Source organism: Ananas comosus, linkage group 16 (genome assembly GCF_001540865.1).
Source record: "Ananas comosus cultivar F153 linkage group 16, ASM154086v1, whole genome shotgun sequence".
Taxonomy (NCBI): domain Eukaryota; kingdom Viridiplantae; phylum Streptophyta; class Magnoliopsida; order Poales; family Bromeliaceae; genus Ananas; species Ananas comosus.
Window position 1 is genome coordinate 2,094,878 of NC_033636.1, and position 17,004 is coordinate 2,111,881.

The 17,004-nt window shown below is 36.8% G+C and overlaps 1 protein-coding gene across 2 annotated transcripts; it reads left to right on the forward strand.

The window, feature by feature from the left end:
* LOC109722285 (putative clathrin assembly protein At2g01600) lies at positions 71–16,130 on the forward strand. 2 transcript variants are annotated; one of them, XM_020250272.1, is made up of 15 exons: positions 71–270; positions 503–572; positions 747–844; positions 8,082–8,220; positions 8,325–8,452; positions 8,532–8,624; positions 8,762–8,812; positions 11,027–11,092; positions 11,207–11,272; positions 11,385–11,465; positions 11,562–11,642; positions 13,548–13,727; positions 13,819–13,894; positions 14,264–14,432; positions 15,478–15,632. In XM_020250272.1, the coding sequence occupies exons 1-15, from the start codon at positions 181–183 to the stop codon at positions 15,497–15,499; spliced, it is 1,410 nt and encodes a 469-aa protein (XP_020105861.1). In that variant the 5' UTR covers positions 71–180; the 3' UTR covers positions 15,500–15,632. The 2 variants fall into 2 exon arrangements, with proteins under 2 accessions (XP_020105861.1, XP_020105860.1); XM_020250271.1 differs by having other exon boundaries at positions 72–270; positions 14,264–14,385; positions 15,478–16,130.

A 17,004-nucleotide genomic window follows, 5' to 3' on the forward strand; every position in this document is an offset into this window, starting at 1 on the left:
TATTTGCCAAAATAATGCACAGAAAAATTAAAAAAAAAAAATAGTGGGCAAGAGAGAAAGAGAGAGAGAGAGAGAGAGTGGGGAAAGAACTCCAGAAGGAGGAGAAGAAGAAGAAGAAGAGTGAGAGAGAAGAAAGAGGGAGGGAGGGAAGACAGCCATCCCTAACTAAAAAAGAGAAAAATGGCGACGATGCAGAGCTGGCGGAAGGCGTACGGCGCCATCAAAGACCACACCACCGTCGGCCTCGCCAACCTCAACAGCGATTTCAAGGTCCCCCCTTTTTTCTAGGGCTCCTCCCCCCCGCCCCCCAAAAAAGAAGCATTTTTATTTCATTTTTCTCCTTTTTTTTTTTAACAAAAATTTCGTGATTTGATCTGTTCTTGTCCCCTCCTCTTCCTCCTCCTAAATCGGCGCTCCTCAACCAACAAATTTTTTTTTTTAAATTAGAAATTAAAAACTGCTTTTATTTTATTTTATTTTATTTTATTTTTTAAATTTGTAGGAATTGGATGTGGCGATCGTGAAGGCCACGAACCACGTGGAGTGCCCGCCCAAGGAGAGGCATCTACGGAGTATGATCCAATCCCCCCCACCCCTTAATTTTAGGACCATTTTCCTATTTTTAGTTAAATTTACACACAAACATGCATATATATAAGTGTGTGTTTGTGGGATGAGAGGAATTTGAGGGGTTGTTGATGAATGTGATCTTGATCTTGATGATGATGATGATGATGATGATGCAGAGATCTTTGCGGCGACGTCGATCGCGCGGCCCCGGGCCGACGTCGCCTACTGCATCCACGCCCTCGCGCGGCGCCTCGCCAAGACGCGGAATTGGACGGTAACCGGAATCGAATCTTATCCCCCTCCTCTTCTTATCTCTGTGTTTTTTGTGATGCTTTATAATTTCAAGTTCATTGGGGTTCTTTTGCTATAATTTGATTAGGATTTAGGTGGTTAATGCAACTTTCGCGGCAAAATCTCTTGCGGTATGTTTGGTGGTGTTGATAGTTACAATGATTAAATGGATTTCAATTTATTTGGACTAGTCTTAGCCTTAATGTTCATATACTGTATATCATTTGATAAGTTAGGGATCTTGTATAGGGTTTATTGTGCGGTATAGTTTCATAGGAAAACGACCTTAAAACAATATTTTCCAATGATGAATTATTAAAAAAGTATGATCCAAATATGTATCACTCTGATGATGCAGAGTCTTGTTAGTTTGGTTGATTTAGATTGACTCCTATTTTCGCTTGTATGGAAACAATGTAACTAGCACAATGATCAAGTTTGACAAAATTTAGTCAATTTGTGGTTTGATTCTATCAATCAGTAATTTGTTTATGACATTGAGGTTGAGACCTTGAAGTAAATCGTATTTGCTAAATTTATGGTATCAGGCTAACTGCTTAAAATTAGGCGGTTGATTCCACATATTAGTTAAATCAATCGAGTAAAACAGGACAAATTTAAAGAGATCATATGTGGTTGAGATGAACCGAAGGAATGCGGAATGGGTTGAATGGTTAAAATGGATGCGAAGAGTATGTAGCATATGAAAAGAAGCATGTTAAAAAAATCCAGAGCAAAATTACAATGGATTTCAAGGAGAATTAGAGATAGCTTCATTGTGAATCTCCATATGTCAGTTCCAATGGGTTGTCGAGTCCGCCTCACGGAAGCTTCGGCAAGTATCACACTGCTTGGCCCAAAGGTTGTAGATCTCGTTGTTGAGTTCTGAAACAACTTGTTTTGGATAAGGAAGATTGGGCGGATAACAAAGGCATTTGGAAAGTGCTTATTTCAATAACGGTAGATTCATCTCTAACCACAATCCTTGGTTAGATTGCATTAAATTCCATCCAATTCTATTCAAGATTCAGCAGGACATTGCTAAGCAACAAGAGATTTTTAATAGTACGAGCCAGAAAGGAAAATAATCAAGTTTGCTATCCTCAAACTGAAAGATCGAATGTATTGGAATGGTGGAAGAATAATGCTATGCCCATTTCCAGAAGTAGATGGGAGTAGAATTTGGACAATTAGAATTGCATTGTTAGATGGTTTACACAAATAATGTGGTGGTGAGATCCACATACCATCCAAACCAATCATTTACTTCAGCCTAGATTCTACTTTCATCTACTCTTGGGAGTGGGCGTAGCATTATTCATGGTGGAAATAGTTTGCAATTAACACACAACTAGAAAGGGCAAAGAGAACTTATCTCCTTAAGATGAAATGAAACAAAAGTTAGAGGAAATTGCCTATGTAATGACTATGGATTGACCTTTTCTTGAAGCTTCAACAATTTCAGGCAAACCCCTTAATCTGTAATGTGCTGAAGAAACTTATTCTTTTATGACATGGAATGATCTAAAAGAATGTGTAATAGAAAGTAGCATGATGTATTATTACCTTGCGTCTTTAGATTCAAGATGAATTAATTCTTTATGACTTTCGTTATAGGTGGTGAGCCATTGCAGAGAGGTTAAGTTACAAATATATGAAGCCCTAGGTTAGACATTTGCTTCAAGTTTGGTTGGGAGAGTTTGAATACTGAGAAATTCAGCGAGTGAAGAAAATATAGCACATCCTAGACTCTGTTGTTCAGGTCTGCAGCCTTATTACTTCCTATGACATGTTTTAAATGCATAACCCAATCACCACTGTTCTAATGACCCATCAAGAATGTTTGACTCACTGTTAAATTCAATTTAAATGAAGGAAAGATGAATAAGAGTTTCAAAACTAGGAGGAATATGAAGCTATTAATGACTGCCGAGTGCCGAATTGATTCTCCCCCTCATTTTTTTTGTTTTATGGGTTTGGATACTTTATGATCATATTTTAAGTGGTTGAGTAGACGATACCTGTGATTTGAAATCTAAAAGTTGTTCTTTGTTATTTTCTTTTCTTTTTCTGTGGTTAATTGTTATTTTAAACCGTTAATTATGCTTCTTTCTTGGAGGAAGTTATACTTCTCTATTGGTTAAAGTAACTTGTCAACATTTTCATGGTAAAGTCTCTTGCCTGATTTTGCGATTGCGGGGAAATAGGTGGGCCTTCGAAAGGCTTGCCTTTACGTAGTTTCGAAACTGCTTGATCAAATGGATTCTAATTTTTTTTATTAACCATGTAGATAATGATGACGATGGGTTTCATGCCGTCATAGTCAATAGACTCAATATGTTCATCATGCAAGTTAAAAATCTTGTATAAGATTTATTGTGCGGTAAAGTTTTAAAAATTAAGTATTATGTTAATTTTGAAAGGCAGGTATTGCGCATGGATATTTGCAAAATCTAGTAGAACTTAACAACCATGTAAGACTATTATATATAAATTGGAAAAAAGGATAAAATAAATCATCTCAATTTTTCCCTGTCGAAGTTAGGTTATTCTGTACATTATCAGATAAAGTTGTGTTAGATCCTCAGTATATAGTATATACAGCATCTTGAAATCCAGCAAAACTGATTATGCGAGAACACTCTAACCAATGTTTTCCTAAGAAAAATCAAACAATTACAACCTATCTGTGTATTACTCAGATAATGGAATCTCGTTATATTTGATTGGATTATTAGTATTTTTAATTTCCTTCTCAGATTGATTTAGATTTAGCCCCTAAGTCATTTGTATGCAACAATTTGAAATTTTGAATTGCATCTTCTAGTTTGATTCCGTTAATTGTTGCTTTCTTTATGGCTTGGAGGCTGTGACTTATAAATAGTTTAATTTGACAAAGTGAGGAGATTAGATTAAAAAGTTTCTTTGTGGCTTATAAATAGTTTAATTTGATATACTTAGGAGATTAGTTTAAAAAGGATGCAAAGGATTGGTATATCATACTTCATCAATAGTAAGAATATTTACTGTACGAAAAGCACTATCTAAGGCGAGTCTAGAGCACAACTAAATGATTCCTAGACGAAGCAGATAGTTTCATGCAAATGTCATTAGCAGTTCCAATGGGTTGTTGAGTCCACTCCATGTGATCTTCAACAATTAATCACAATGCTTGGTCCAAAGGTTGTAGATTGCATTGTTGAGGTCCAAAACAACTTGTTTTGGGTTAAGAAGATTTGGATGGTAACATATGGTAACCGCCGACTAGAAAGCATTAGATTCACCTCTAACCACAATCCTAGGTTAGATTGTATTAAATCCCATCTTTCCGGCTTCTAATTCTATCCAACAAATTTTTGCATGGCTGCAAGAGATGTTTAACAATACAAGACCGAAAAGAACATAATCAAGTTTGTTAGCCTCAAACCGAGAGGTCAAATGTGCTGGTACGGTGGAAGAGTAATGCTATGCCCATTTTCGGGAGTAGATGGAAGTAGAATTTGGACTGTAGGAACCATATCGTTAGAAGATTTACACAAATCATGTAGTGGTTGGCTCCACACATTGTCTAAAGTAATCGCACTTAGCTCAGATTCTACTCTCATCTACTCTTGGAAGTGGGCATAGCATTATCTATGGTGGAAATAGTTTGCAATACAATATGATTGGAAAAGGCAAGGAGAATTTCTCCTCAAGATAAAATTAAACGAAAGCTTTAAGCAAAGTGCCTGCCTAAGGACTATAGATTGACTCTTTTTTTGTTTGAAGCTTCAATAATTTTCTAAGTCCAAATCTGTTATGTGCCGAAGAATTTATTCTTTGACATCATGGAATGATATGAAAAGAATGTGTAATAGAAAGTAGCATGATATATTTTGAGGTCGTGCCTTTAGATCTAAGATGTGGATTAGCCTTTATGACTTTCTTTTAGCTGATGTAGCCTGCAGCTGAGAGGCTAAGTTACAAAGATATGGAGTCCTCGGTTAGGCATATGTTTCAAGTTTGGTTGGGACTTGGGAGAGCTCAAATAAGGAGGAAATCGATAAAGTAGGAAAATATGGCACCTCCTAATCAATATTGTAACCAAGATTATACTTTTGAGGGTTATTTAGATCTTAAGCCATGTTATTTGTTATGACATGTATTAAATATCAGCCAATTTCTGGTCTTCTGATTTCCCATTATTAATATTTCACCCACAATCAAATTTAGTTATGTTTCGCCCACGATCAAATTTAGTTTAACTATAGGGAAAATGAAGAAGAGCTTGGATACTAAGAGGAATAGAAAGAACCTACGGATGACGAAGAGACTAATATCTCTTTGTATAGGCTGCATTACGTTAGTTTTGCCCCACGTGAAGCTAAATTGAACTAGGGAAGATAAAAAAAAGCTTGAAACCAAAAGGTGCTGAATGAACATGCGGATGAGCATTTATTGATCATTTTAGAAAGGGTGCATATGGGAATGGAAATGCATCTTTTCTCTTTTCGTGTGGTGCCATGTGTAGGGCTGTATGATTTCGAAAGCATAAAAAAGTAGTTGGATTATGTGATGTTTGTTTTTATGCTATTTGAACTTTTGGGGTTAAGTTGGGCTTCATGATTAATGATTGTTAACAGTTATAGCAAGGAAAACTTTGTCTCTCAAGAAATGATCATCACTTAAACGGAAGGAAAGTTAGGAAGGACACATACGACATAAGATTATGTGGTTTAAGGGAGGTGGTGAGGTTGTTATGACTAACCAGACTAGTGAGATTTTTGAAGGTGCACCATGTAAGTCTTGTTATTTAGGTTGGCCATGGTATTTTGATTGGAAGATTTTATAGGAAGGTCATAAGAGCATGTATTATTATTTAAAGAGTAAGGTGCAAACAAGTTGCATCAACAAAAGAGATTAGATTACTAAGTCCCACCCAAAAATGTTCAAGTACCCTCCAAACGAAAAGAACGTTGAGAGGAAGCCTACCATTTTTAAGAGAAAACCTGTTTCATCATAGCCTGTCCAAATCACTTATGGACCTATTGTCAATGTTTACAAGAAGCTCTTAAGGCATTTTCGAGACCAAGGAAGGTCAACCATCGCTTGACGAATCTTCAAACTTAAAGCTACAAAGTATTTCTAAGATCGATCTCAGGAGTAGGTATTATCTCATAGAAAAATTTTTTCAGAGGATAAATGGAAGGTCTTTTTTGATATCTTTGTTTATAATTCTTGCTCTATACTTCACATAGATTATTTGTTGAGTGTTTAAACTTTGAGAGTAACCTCCTGCAAATCAATCTCCAAAAAGTGTATCCTCTTTACCGACAGTTTAATTTCCCTTGTTGATTTACATTTGGTTGAAGGTATCAAGGTTGATCCGACTAAGGTGGAAGCCATCTAACACTGACCTAATCTTGCTATTGTCACAAGACTAGAGGGTTTCATGGTCTTCGACTATGTCATTTTGTATTTATTTGCGGTTCCTTTTTTTTTTGGCTTCATTGCTCCTGAACTTAATTGGCGGAAATGGGTAGTGCTAATGAAGCCTAAAGCTGACAGAAGCTTGTAATTTATAAATGCCGCAATTAGTTCTTTAGTGTTGGCACTAGGGAATTATGGTAGGACATGTTGATTATGATGCCTCTGATGTAGGCAGCTCTGTGATCCATTTACAAGTGAATACTTGCTGTATTGTCACATTTTCTATAAAAGCTAAATTATGTGCACTCACAAAATTGAACTTGTGGTCGAGAAATTTACTCACTTATACAGGCTTTAAGTAGGCATAACTTTGACATTGAAGCCCTGTTATTTGAACTCACAGAAGAATCTTAGTAAATGCCATGCTTAGCGGCCTTCAGTTCGGAGGAGTACACTATCCACCTCAGACACAGATGCGTTTAACAATACGATTGCCCTACATACCTAGACTTTTTAGATATGAAGTCTTTCCAGATTGAGGTTGCTAGTCAGATAGGGATTCATATAATGAGATCAACACATCAATCTAAGTTTGAGTGTTGTCAGCTCTTTGGAGGCAGATGTTACAGCAAATTTTCTTGTTCATGATGATGATTTGTTTAGAAGAACTTGTTGCTGTATAGCTGTTGAGTCCCTTAGGGAGAATATAGTACACTATTTGCATAGTGCAACGGTGTATCTCACATAGTCACATACATCGAGACATCCTATCATATTGGTAGTATGAGGTGTACCACATGAATGTACCACCAGAAGATAGTATATTTATCAGCCCACTGCTGAGGCTCTTGTCCACTTTATTTTCTGCACTAAATAGTGAAAGCACATTGCAGCATACTGAGGCCACATCTGTGATCCTTCAGTTGATACAGTTTCTTCTTCTTCTTCTTTTTGTAATGGATAGAAGGTTTGTGGAATGTGGGAATGCATGCTCCATGGACTTCACCTGACATCTTGCAAGCATCTGGAGTACTGGAACCATGACGATATCAGTGATTGGAAGAACGCCTAGTCCATTTGAAACGCTGTAATGAAATGAAATAAATTCATAAGAGATAGAAGAAGAACTTCTATTATCAGCAAGAGAAAGTGGTAGCTAATTCACTTCTTATAATGGGCTTGTAGTTTCAGTTCTGAGTCTGGGCAAGCCCCGTAGGATAGAAGAGACAAATTTTAAAATGAGAGAGGCTTTGGATTTCTGAACTCATACGTGGTCTATCAGCAAATGTGCAAGTCAACATACAGATTGGTCAAAATTGAGGCAATGTATTATATTTGTGGATCAATTACCTGAAATCTTTCAAGTTTCCTTGTTGACGGGCAGTAGTTGAGGAGCAAGATAAAGAAGTATGACTGTAACTAGACCTTGTTAGGACACAGTTCTTGGTAACTTCTATAAAATTCAGTGGAAAATTATGATGCATTGCATACTTGCTTACTGGTCATTTAAATCCCAGAATTTAAGTCAAATAAGCTTCTCTCACCTTGTAATATGCATTTTGTCTAGTTTATCCTGTTCTGTCATATTTTTTTGTTAACTGTACATTGATGCTCATTACCCATTAGTAGGAGCAAATTAATTAACGTAAGAAAAACTTAATGATGTTGGATTACTGGTCATATTCAAATATTTTCGAATTAGTTTGGCATCTTAACCTGTTATCAGAATTTCATTTTTCCCATAGTCTCTTTCTGTAGTTTGTGTGGGTAGTTAGGATGTAATGATAATAATTTTTATATGGCTGGTTCAGGTGGCTCTGAAGACTCTGATAGTAATCCATAGGCTTCTAAGGGAGGGTGATCCTACATTTCGTGAAGAGCTACTTAACTTCTCACAAAGGGCACGCATTCTTCAACTATCAAACTTCAAGGATGACTCGAGCCCCATCGGTTGTTCATTTCACCTTAATTTAATAAAGAAAAACTTCTGTAGCGGGTCTTAGTTCTTGTTTAACTCATAGATATCTTACTTTTCGGTACTAATTACTTTGCAGCTTGGGACTGTTCTGCATGGGTTCGCACTTATGCTCTCTTCTTGGAGGAAAGACTGGAATGCTTCAGGATCCTCAAATATGACGTTGAAGCTGAGCGTTTATCAAGACCTGGTCAGGGGTCTGAAAAGGTGTAAACATTAAATGCAGCACCTTTTATAACATCTATGTTTCTGCTTTTACTAATTGTGATTTATGCTTTTTTGGCAGGGCCACAGTAGAACAAGAGAGTTGGACACTGAGGAATTGTTGGAGCAGTTGCCTGCTCTGCAGCAGTTGTTATATCGACTTATCGGTTGTCGGGTACCTATCTGTGACACATCTTTTTTCTTGAATTGATATATTAAATGTTTAGGGACTCGTAGTATTATAAATGAATGTGCCCTCATTTGCAAGATTTTACATATAATAAATATTTTGGTATTTCATTCTTGATGCAGCCAGAGGGAGCTGCTATAAGCAATTATGTCGTACAATATGCCCTTGCACTGGTAAGCCTACTTTTTATTGATGTTCTCGTTCTTTTATCGATTGATAATGATGTTGAAATGTAGTTTTCTCTGCTGTACTACTTTTTTGGCCTTCTTCTGTGATGGTCTTGAAGTTTGCACTAATGAATTTTACAAAAATCAAGTCCACTGCATTAGCTCTAGAAATGATTGTGAGATCATTTTCAGACCGCTTAAGAAAAATTGCTTGATTAAATCTGTTTAGTAATTAGTACATTTTTGGGGTTTGATGTCTAGTTCTTTTCCAGGTTGACCCCTTGCTGTTGCAAGTCATATATACTAATTTCTATGGAGAGAATTTTCTTTCCTTGAAAATAAACTTGCAATTTTGTGAGCCAAAATTTTTGTAGGGTAGCAGTGGCCCTGGTCCAGTTGGCTTCATATAGGGTAATGCTAGAGTAATAAAATTCTCTCGCATCACAGCTAGAGAATCAAACAAACTCAGGGTTCTCTTCCTAAACTTGATAATATTGTGGTATTTGGTTGATGAGGAGCATGAAATGATGCCTACAGCCTCATACTTTATGCTTTCTCTGAAATATTTTTTTTCCAGGTATGATAAATCATGTCTTAGGTGAATGCATTATTCTTAGGTGAATGGATTATACCAAAAAGTCATGATTATGAAGACATTGAATTGGACTAAATCGAGCTCTTAGGTTGCAATTCAAGAGAGAAAATCCCTGTGCCATACAAGTTATCACTAGATAACTATTCTCCACATGCACAATGCAGTTAGTTTCAGCAAAATTTTACTTGTCTTTATTTTATGTTGTCCTTTGATATCTGCTGAAATGTAATGACCTTCAACTCTGGCCAACAAAAAATATTTGACAAAGTTTTCTATATTATGATCCATCTCGAGTAAGAACTTATGTAGTTGGATTTCTGAATTTCAGTCATTTAACTTCATGTGCAGCCAACTTAAGTAAGCTTTTACCACAACTGGCCATGCCAAGGTGGGTGGGTTATATCTTGCTACTTGGTAGATGTAGGACTAAAACACATGGCTCTGAATCTCTGATAATATGATCAGCAGATTATTGTTACTTCTGCTGGTTGAATCATGGCTTTATTGTTGTTTATTCTCAAAAAAAAAAAATCCTAGAGTTGATTATTTTAAATCGTGGCTTTATTCTAAGGTTGATTATTTTAAGAATCCTAGAGTTGGGGTATAGCTGGAGTCTTTTGTTGGTTTTGTTGTTGTTGTTGTTGTAGCAATCCTTGCTCCTTAGATCTTACTTGGCCGAACAGAGGTGTTTAAAGCTGAAAGCACATACCTTATGGTTTCTTTCTTGGTTGCTTTGGTATTATAATGTATCAATGGAGTGAACTATATAGTGGGGGTGAAGACGTTTTGTTTAAGTTGAGTGGCTACAAGAGATTGACCACTTGTTTTTGCGTTTTAATTTGCCCACCCCCACCCTTTTAGACCAGCTTAAATATCTTGGATCCTTTTAGCACCTTTCCTCTCTAGATTACATGTATTGCGTCACCCTTGAAGGAAACCAGTAGAATAATTGCACCATTAAAACTAATGCAATGCAATAATATCTTTTTTTTTCTTTCTTATTTGTGCTTTGTTTTTGAGCTTGCACTCACTAATGCGTATCAATATCTCCCATTTATGAATTTGTTCAATTCAATTAAATACTTAGTTCAACTCAAGTCGCGTTGTCCCATACTGAGTTGAGTTGGTTACATGAGTCCTCATCATTAAACAATAAAAGAAAATTGGAGAAGTGGGGGGTCCATATATGTTCGAAAAATTTCATAAATAATAGAACTTGACCGTGGATGGGTATCATGAGCTCATCAAAATTCAAAACAAGAATTTAATACCCTAGAGCAAACTCCTGATAAAACCTGTTCTAAATTGGAGTTTTACTTACCCCCTATTTTCTTTTTAACAAATGCTTTGCATTGAGGAAGTGAAAGTGCTAGGACATAATATTATCATGGTTTTTTTTTCCCGCTTTTTAATAAATGAAAATTTCCTTTCTTTTTGTGATTTTTACATGTTTTCTGTCCTCACTTGTTGATGTTGTGCATTATGAGATATAATTCTTGTTTAGTATCAGTTTCATATTTGGGCGTCATGTGTTATGCAATGTTTTTTTTTCCCTGATATATAAGATGTCCTAGGAATGGTAGAGGGAAAAATGAAAGAAAAATTTACTGTGCTTCGTAATGCAGGTTCTGAAAGAGAGCTTTAAGATATATTGTGCTATTAATGATGGAATCATCAACCTTGTGGATAAGGTACATAACTTGTGCAGTTATTCGATCGTTAATATTTTCTGTTACTAAGTTCTCTATCCATATTTTCTCCACAAGTATTTATGTCCGTCTTTTTTCATCTGCTTCTTATTATAGTTCTTTGAGATGCCAAGACACGAAGCAATCAAAGCTTGTGAAATATATAGGAGGGCTGGTCAACAGGTAATAATACAGTAATGCTGGAGTTTCACATTTTAATAGTTCTCAGAATTTGATAGAGGAAGATGAACATTGGGATATCAGGACTCAAAGCAACTTATTTCACAATTTACAGGCTGGAAGTCTTTCTGATTTCTATGAAATTTGTCGGGGATTAGAATTGGCGAGGAATTTTCAGTTTCCAAACTTGAGAGAGGTAGCAACAGCACAAATCATGGATTTGGGGGTTTCACATAATACATTTGTCCCAATTTTGTGAATGAACTCATCTTTTGTTTCTTGTTCTTTCCAGCCTCCACAATCATTTATTGCAACCATGGAAGAGTATATAAGGGAGGCCCCACGAGTGGTTCCAGTTTCCAGAGAACCATTGGTTAGTAGTAACTCAATTTAATTGCCTTTTATTTAATATTTGACTTAGTTGCACTAGCTATATGTAGTAGTAACTTTTCTGCATAGTTGCATGGAAGAAAATTGTATCTGTTGTCTTTTGTTATGCTTATATTTTGTTGTACTGTGCCACCTCTAAATGCTTATAGCTTTTCTTCATGCTTTGATTTCCTTTAGTTTTGGTATCTCCAGAAAACTAGTGCAACCTTGAGGCATAATTACTTGGTTGAACTTGTCACTTGTTTTCTTGGATCTAAATTTGAATTGTTGACTGCATGTTTCTGTGGGGTCAGAGTTAGCGGCAACTAACTGCAATGTAAGCAACTATCGCAATTCGCACATAGTGATCTGGTTCTTCCATTCAATCTCATCAATGAATACAGTGAAAAGAGTAAGCTTGCGGCATACCAGGGTTAAGGATCCGATTGTTGCAATTGAAAGGTTGAGTACTATAGTTGTATCTTTTAAAATGATTGGGGACCCCTGATGGCTGATGCAATTCTCCCTGTACAATTCACTGATACAGTCTCTGTTCTTTCTTATTTGGCGAGAAAGAAATATGAGAGGTTGAACTTGGCATACGTGAGCCTTTGATGGTTTTTGTGAAATTCCATTCGTAACATGCTTGTGCTGAAACATCACTAGCATGGTCTGACTCACCTTGAGAGTGTAGCACCAAAGAAAGCTAGTGGGCTTCGAGTTATGCTCTAGTGCAAACGGTAGCTGGATTTGAAAGGATTGATGGCTGGGAGAATGTAGAGAACCTCTTATCCACTGTATCTCTTACCTTTCTCTCTAAACCTCATTTTTGCTTTCCCATTTTCTCTCTCTTCCTGTTGTCAGTCCTGCTGTAAAGTATGGGTCTTAATCTCTTAGAAAGAAATTTCCTTATTAGTCAGCTCTTCATATCTTAGTTCTACTTAATGCTGGAATTTTTACTATGGAGTGATGTGTGGTGGAATTAGTTGGTAAACTGTTTTGTAGAGGTTCATTTTAAACTTCAACAAATCAAATTAATGCCTTGATTCTGCTGTTGTTTGGCTCCAAGTTAGACTTAATCTTAAATTTAGGTTCGTCGTTCTCATTCAGTCCAGGCACATCAGTAGTCCTGTGTGGCAATCTCGTCTAGTATTTTTTTTTCGTTTGAAATCTTATATTTTCTTGCTTTAATGAATTTTACACTTTTTAAAATCTGTTTTCTATTTTTGCTATAATGGACTTAGTGTGATTTTCCTTTTTGAGCTTTTGTACATATCATAGATGCTTCACATATTTTATTCTTTTGCCGTGAGGATTACTGTGCTTCTGTGATATATGTTTTGCTTGTTGTGTTTTTGCTTGTGTATATAATATTGTTATCTCTATGCTTTCTTGATTTGTTTTGCGGTCTCTCTGTTTTATTGTTCTTCTCTACTTTAACTCAATGAGTAATACACTACACACAGTTTAACTTTCCTATATATATCATCAAAAAATATATATGTATTTGATAATAGACTATGTATTGTTCCATATCGGGCAAGGAAGACATGGAAAATTCAGAAGAAATTCAGTAAGCCAGAGTAGCACAGAACTTTGAAAGTAGCAACTTTAGAAGAAATTTCTATAATAGTCACTTTTTTTCTTCTATGCCATGTGTGTGAGCAAGACAAACGAGGTTGAAGTGAAATAATTAATTCATGTTTAGCTAGGGAGGAGGTTTGTGTGTCTACTGAAGCAAGTGCTCGCATAGTTGGGATAGAACTTTGTGCTGATCATTATTTGTCTAGTCACAGGTAGATAATGTTTTTCGTAATCTACTTCAAAGATTAGAAACAATTTTTAAGTTATATCTTGCTCTACTACTCTTCAACCCAGATTAGATACTAAAAATTTAATTTGAAATCAGGAATTTCCTGAGAGGCTTCTTCTGACATACAAACCTGAAGCAGTACCTGAACCTATCGAGGATGAGACACCACCCGTTGAGGAACCCAACCCAATGCCGTCGAATGGTGAAGTTACGCCAGTTGCTTCAGTTATGTCGCCTCCTCCCAAGGCAGAAACGGCAGAAATTGGTGATCTACTTGTAAGTAAGAATAGTATATTTTTTCACTCGTCGATTACTCTTCGGAACTTAGTTCTTCTTTTCTATCTGTTCCCTTCTCTTCACTCTGTAGGGATTAAATGAAACAAATCCTGATGCATCAGCCATAGAGGAGAGTAATGCCTTGGCTCTGGCAATAGTGCCGACTGGTAATACTTGATCTTTCTTTGTGGCTCGTCCTGGTATAATTTTTATAATAATTATTTAGGATCGCCTTATATATATCACTGGAAAATCATATCGTTACATATACTCCTGAAAAATCTAAGTTCTCATGTGTAACCCTGAAAAGTGCAATTTATTACAAAAAAATACTTTTAGTTGGGGAGTAATTAAATTTGTTGGGTAGTTGATTTTATGTGAAAGGTCTTTTAAAGAGAGGGATTTATGTAAGTGCAAGGGTATATTGGTATGGAGGTATATAATTTATACATACATCCATATGTAAATAAATAAGATTGCCGGGCATATGTATGTGAATACTTATATCTTTACCAATTGCGGGTTCCCATTGACAGATGGTGCTGCTTCTACAACTGGTTCCGGTTTTCAAGATAAAGGATTTGATCCGACAGGATGGGAACTTGCCCTTGTTACTACTCCCAGTAACTCTGGCCCTTCTGCTGTGGAAAGCCAGTTGGTTGGTTCTTCTTCCCTCTCGTCTGGAATTGACTTTCTAGTTCTCGGGTAGTATTGCTGCTTATTAACTTGCAGGACACTTGTTGTGGATGAAATACTCTATAATTCTTATTTCTAAGAGATGCAGAAATTTCTTTATACGTGTTATATTTTCTGTTTGATGAATTTTCTGCTTAAAATAGCCTGTATTTTTAAGGAGAAAATACATATTAATTCAACAGGTTGCCAGTTACAGGCTAGTGAAGGAAGGTTCGTAAGATTAGTTGAAACTAGATGTTTATTTATAGGAATCAAAGATCCATGCTACTGCCGGAGTTGAAACTGAAAAGGCATGTGAAAATCAGAAAACGTTGAATTGGTGGTTGTGTGGGGTCCCAAAGTGGAGGTTGGTGATGGTTATCTAAGCTGTGGCTTAGGGGTGTTTTGTTGCACGTAATAACTGTTGAAAGGGAAAGGAAATATTTCTACGTGAAAGAAATTTATGATTAGTGTTCAGTTTCGCATATATGAAAGTAGTTTATGAGACGTGTGTTTGGTTTGAAGGAAAATAGGAATAAAGGATGACTGAGGGAGTGAAGTCTTTTCACTTGTCAGTTAGCTTTTCCACTGAAATATCCAGAAAATGAAAATGAATGATTTCCCTAAAATATGTGAGACATTTTTTGCACCTGAAGAGTAATTTACATTGAATCAAACACGTCTTTTCTGTCCGAAAAATGTTTTTGGGCCTATTTAATGTGCAACTGAACACCCCCCTAATGATTGCAGTGATGACTAATGGAAATTATATGTTGTCTAATTAGAGGCAGCTTGCTTGTAACTGGGTGATTTTTATCAACTCAGCAGGTTTGAGCCTTTTAGATGCTGTAGAGATCTCGCTTTGAATTCCTTATAAAGATCTATGTTTCTTGCAACTTAGAGGGACATTTCCTGCTATGCAATGGTTATACATATTACAAATTTAGAAGATATTACAGTATTGATTTTTCGTACTCGAAATTTAAGAAAAGTGGGTTTTCTTTTCTTTCCAGTTATGTTATCAACTTTTCTTTTTAATATTTAACAGGCTATTTTTGCTTGTTTATTTACCCAGGCTGGTGGATTCGATAAGTTGATACTAGATAGTCTCTACGACGAGGCAGCATATAGGCAGCAGCAGCAGCAGCAACAACAATACTACGGACCGTCGCCTCCGAACCCGTTCTTAGCGGTGGACCCCTTTGCAGTGTCGACCCAAGTGGCACCGCCTCCCTCAGTCCAAATGGCGGCCATGGCTCAGCAGCAGCAGATGATGATGATGCAATCCAACCCCTTTGCGCCGCAGCCCATGATGCCGATGCCCATGGGAGGAGCCGTTGCCGCCGCACCCAATAATCCCTTCCTCGATACCGGATTCGGGACTTTCCCCGCGAATAATAATCAGCCGCAGCACCAGAACACTCCTTTCGGAAGCACCCAATTATTGTAGGTTAGATTTAAAGAAAAAAAAGAAAAAAAGAAGTTGATAAAGTTGATGTGTTTCACCATATATTACGATTTTTTTGTGTGCTCGGTTGATACCATGTGAATGTCCTTGTCTCTAGTGGGTTCTGCTACATCATGTGTACTAGTAGTTGTTCTTGTTCTCTTCAGAGCGTGATCGTGATCGTGATGTGTGAACTGTTTTGTATTTGGCCCTTGCAGATTCTTGGGTTGTAAAGAGATGAGTAGTAATTAATGAAAACATCAGGTATATGTTGGTAATAATGGCACAGTTCGGAGTTATTTGGCGGGTCCGCTATCTCTCTTTTACGATGATATGAACAGCCGGTGTTCTTTGCTGTACATTCTTCTTCCCTTTTTTTTTAAAAAAAAAGTTATTGAAATTTGGGCAAGTAAATATTTAATGTGTGATTAGTTCCGTTGCTTGGAATTTTATGATCGAATGCTTGTATCGGTTTCTTTGCCGCTTAGAAGGGAAAGTTTCACTCTCGTAGCCGCTTAAATCTTGCAATTTTTCAGATTGTATGTTTGTGATGTCTAATATCTTCTGCTGTTTTTGTGAATTGGCCCTCTTAAATTTGTGCCCTGATCTTCAGTGTACATAATCTACATATTGGTTTGTGACATGTGTTTGTGTATTGCATTTTCGGTCCTTAAAAAGTTTGATTTGTCGCCTTAGGAGGCTTGAACTTTTGAAATGATTTACTCCGGAGAGTTGGAAATTTAATGTGCCATGTTTCGTAATTGATCATTAAACCGTCAGCTGTCATTGCCTTGTTTTGTTTGGTTTGATTTAATTTTCGATTTAGAACCAAACTGTGAACATCCCCCTAATGCCACATTGGGCGGGATCAAGCTAACAAAAACCAGATCTATAGAGTCATTTTAGGAGAAAATCGATCAATAGGAAAGTTAATTTTGTTGGCTTAAATGGGCCAGCAACCTGTCCTGTGGCGGAAGGTCATGTGTGGGCTGAGTTGTGTTCGAAATGGCGTGAGGCTGGGTGGGCCAAGTCATGTTGGAAGTGGCGTGAGGCTGGTTAGGCCGAGTCACAATCAAGACCCGTGGGCGCTGTATCTGTACCCTTTAAATGAATTGGTTGCGTATTTCTAACAGCTCGAGCTTTTGGGATTAATGA

Excerpts from the sequence above, each read along its gene's own strand:
- LOC109722285 (XM_020250271.1), top strand. The coding sequence starts at position 181 with ATGGCGACGATGCAGAGCTGGCGGAAGGCGTACGGCGCCATCAAAGAC. Across the intron at positions 573-746 it reads CAAGGAGAGGCATCTACGGA|AGATCTTTGCGGCGACGTCG; the intron begins GTATGATCCAAT and ends ATGATGATGCAG. Across the intron at positions 11,643-13,547 it reads CAGTTTCCAGAGAACCATTG|GAATTTCCTGAGAGGCTTCT; the intron begins GTTAGTAGTAAC and ends ATTTGAAATCAG.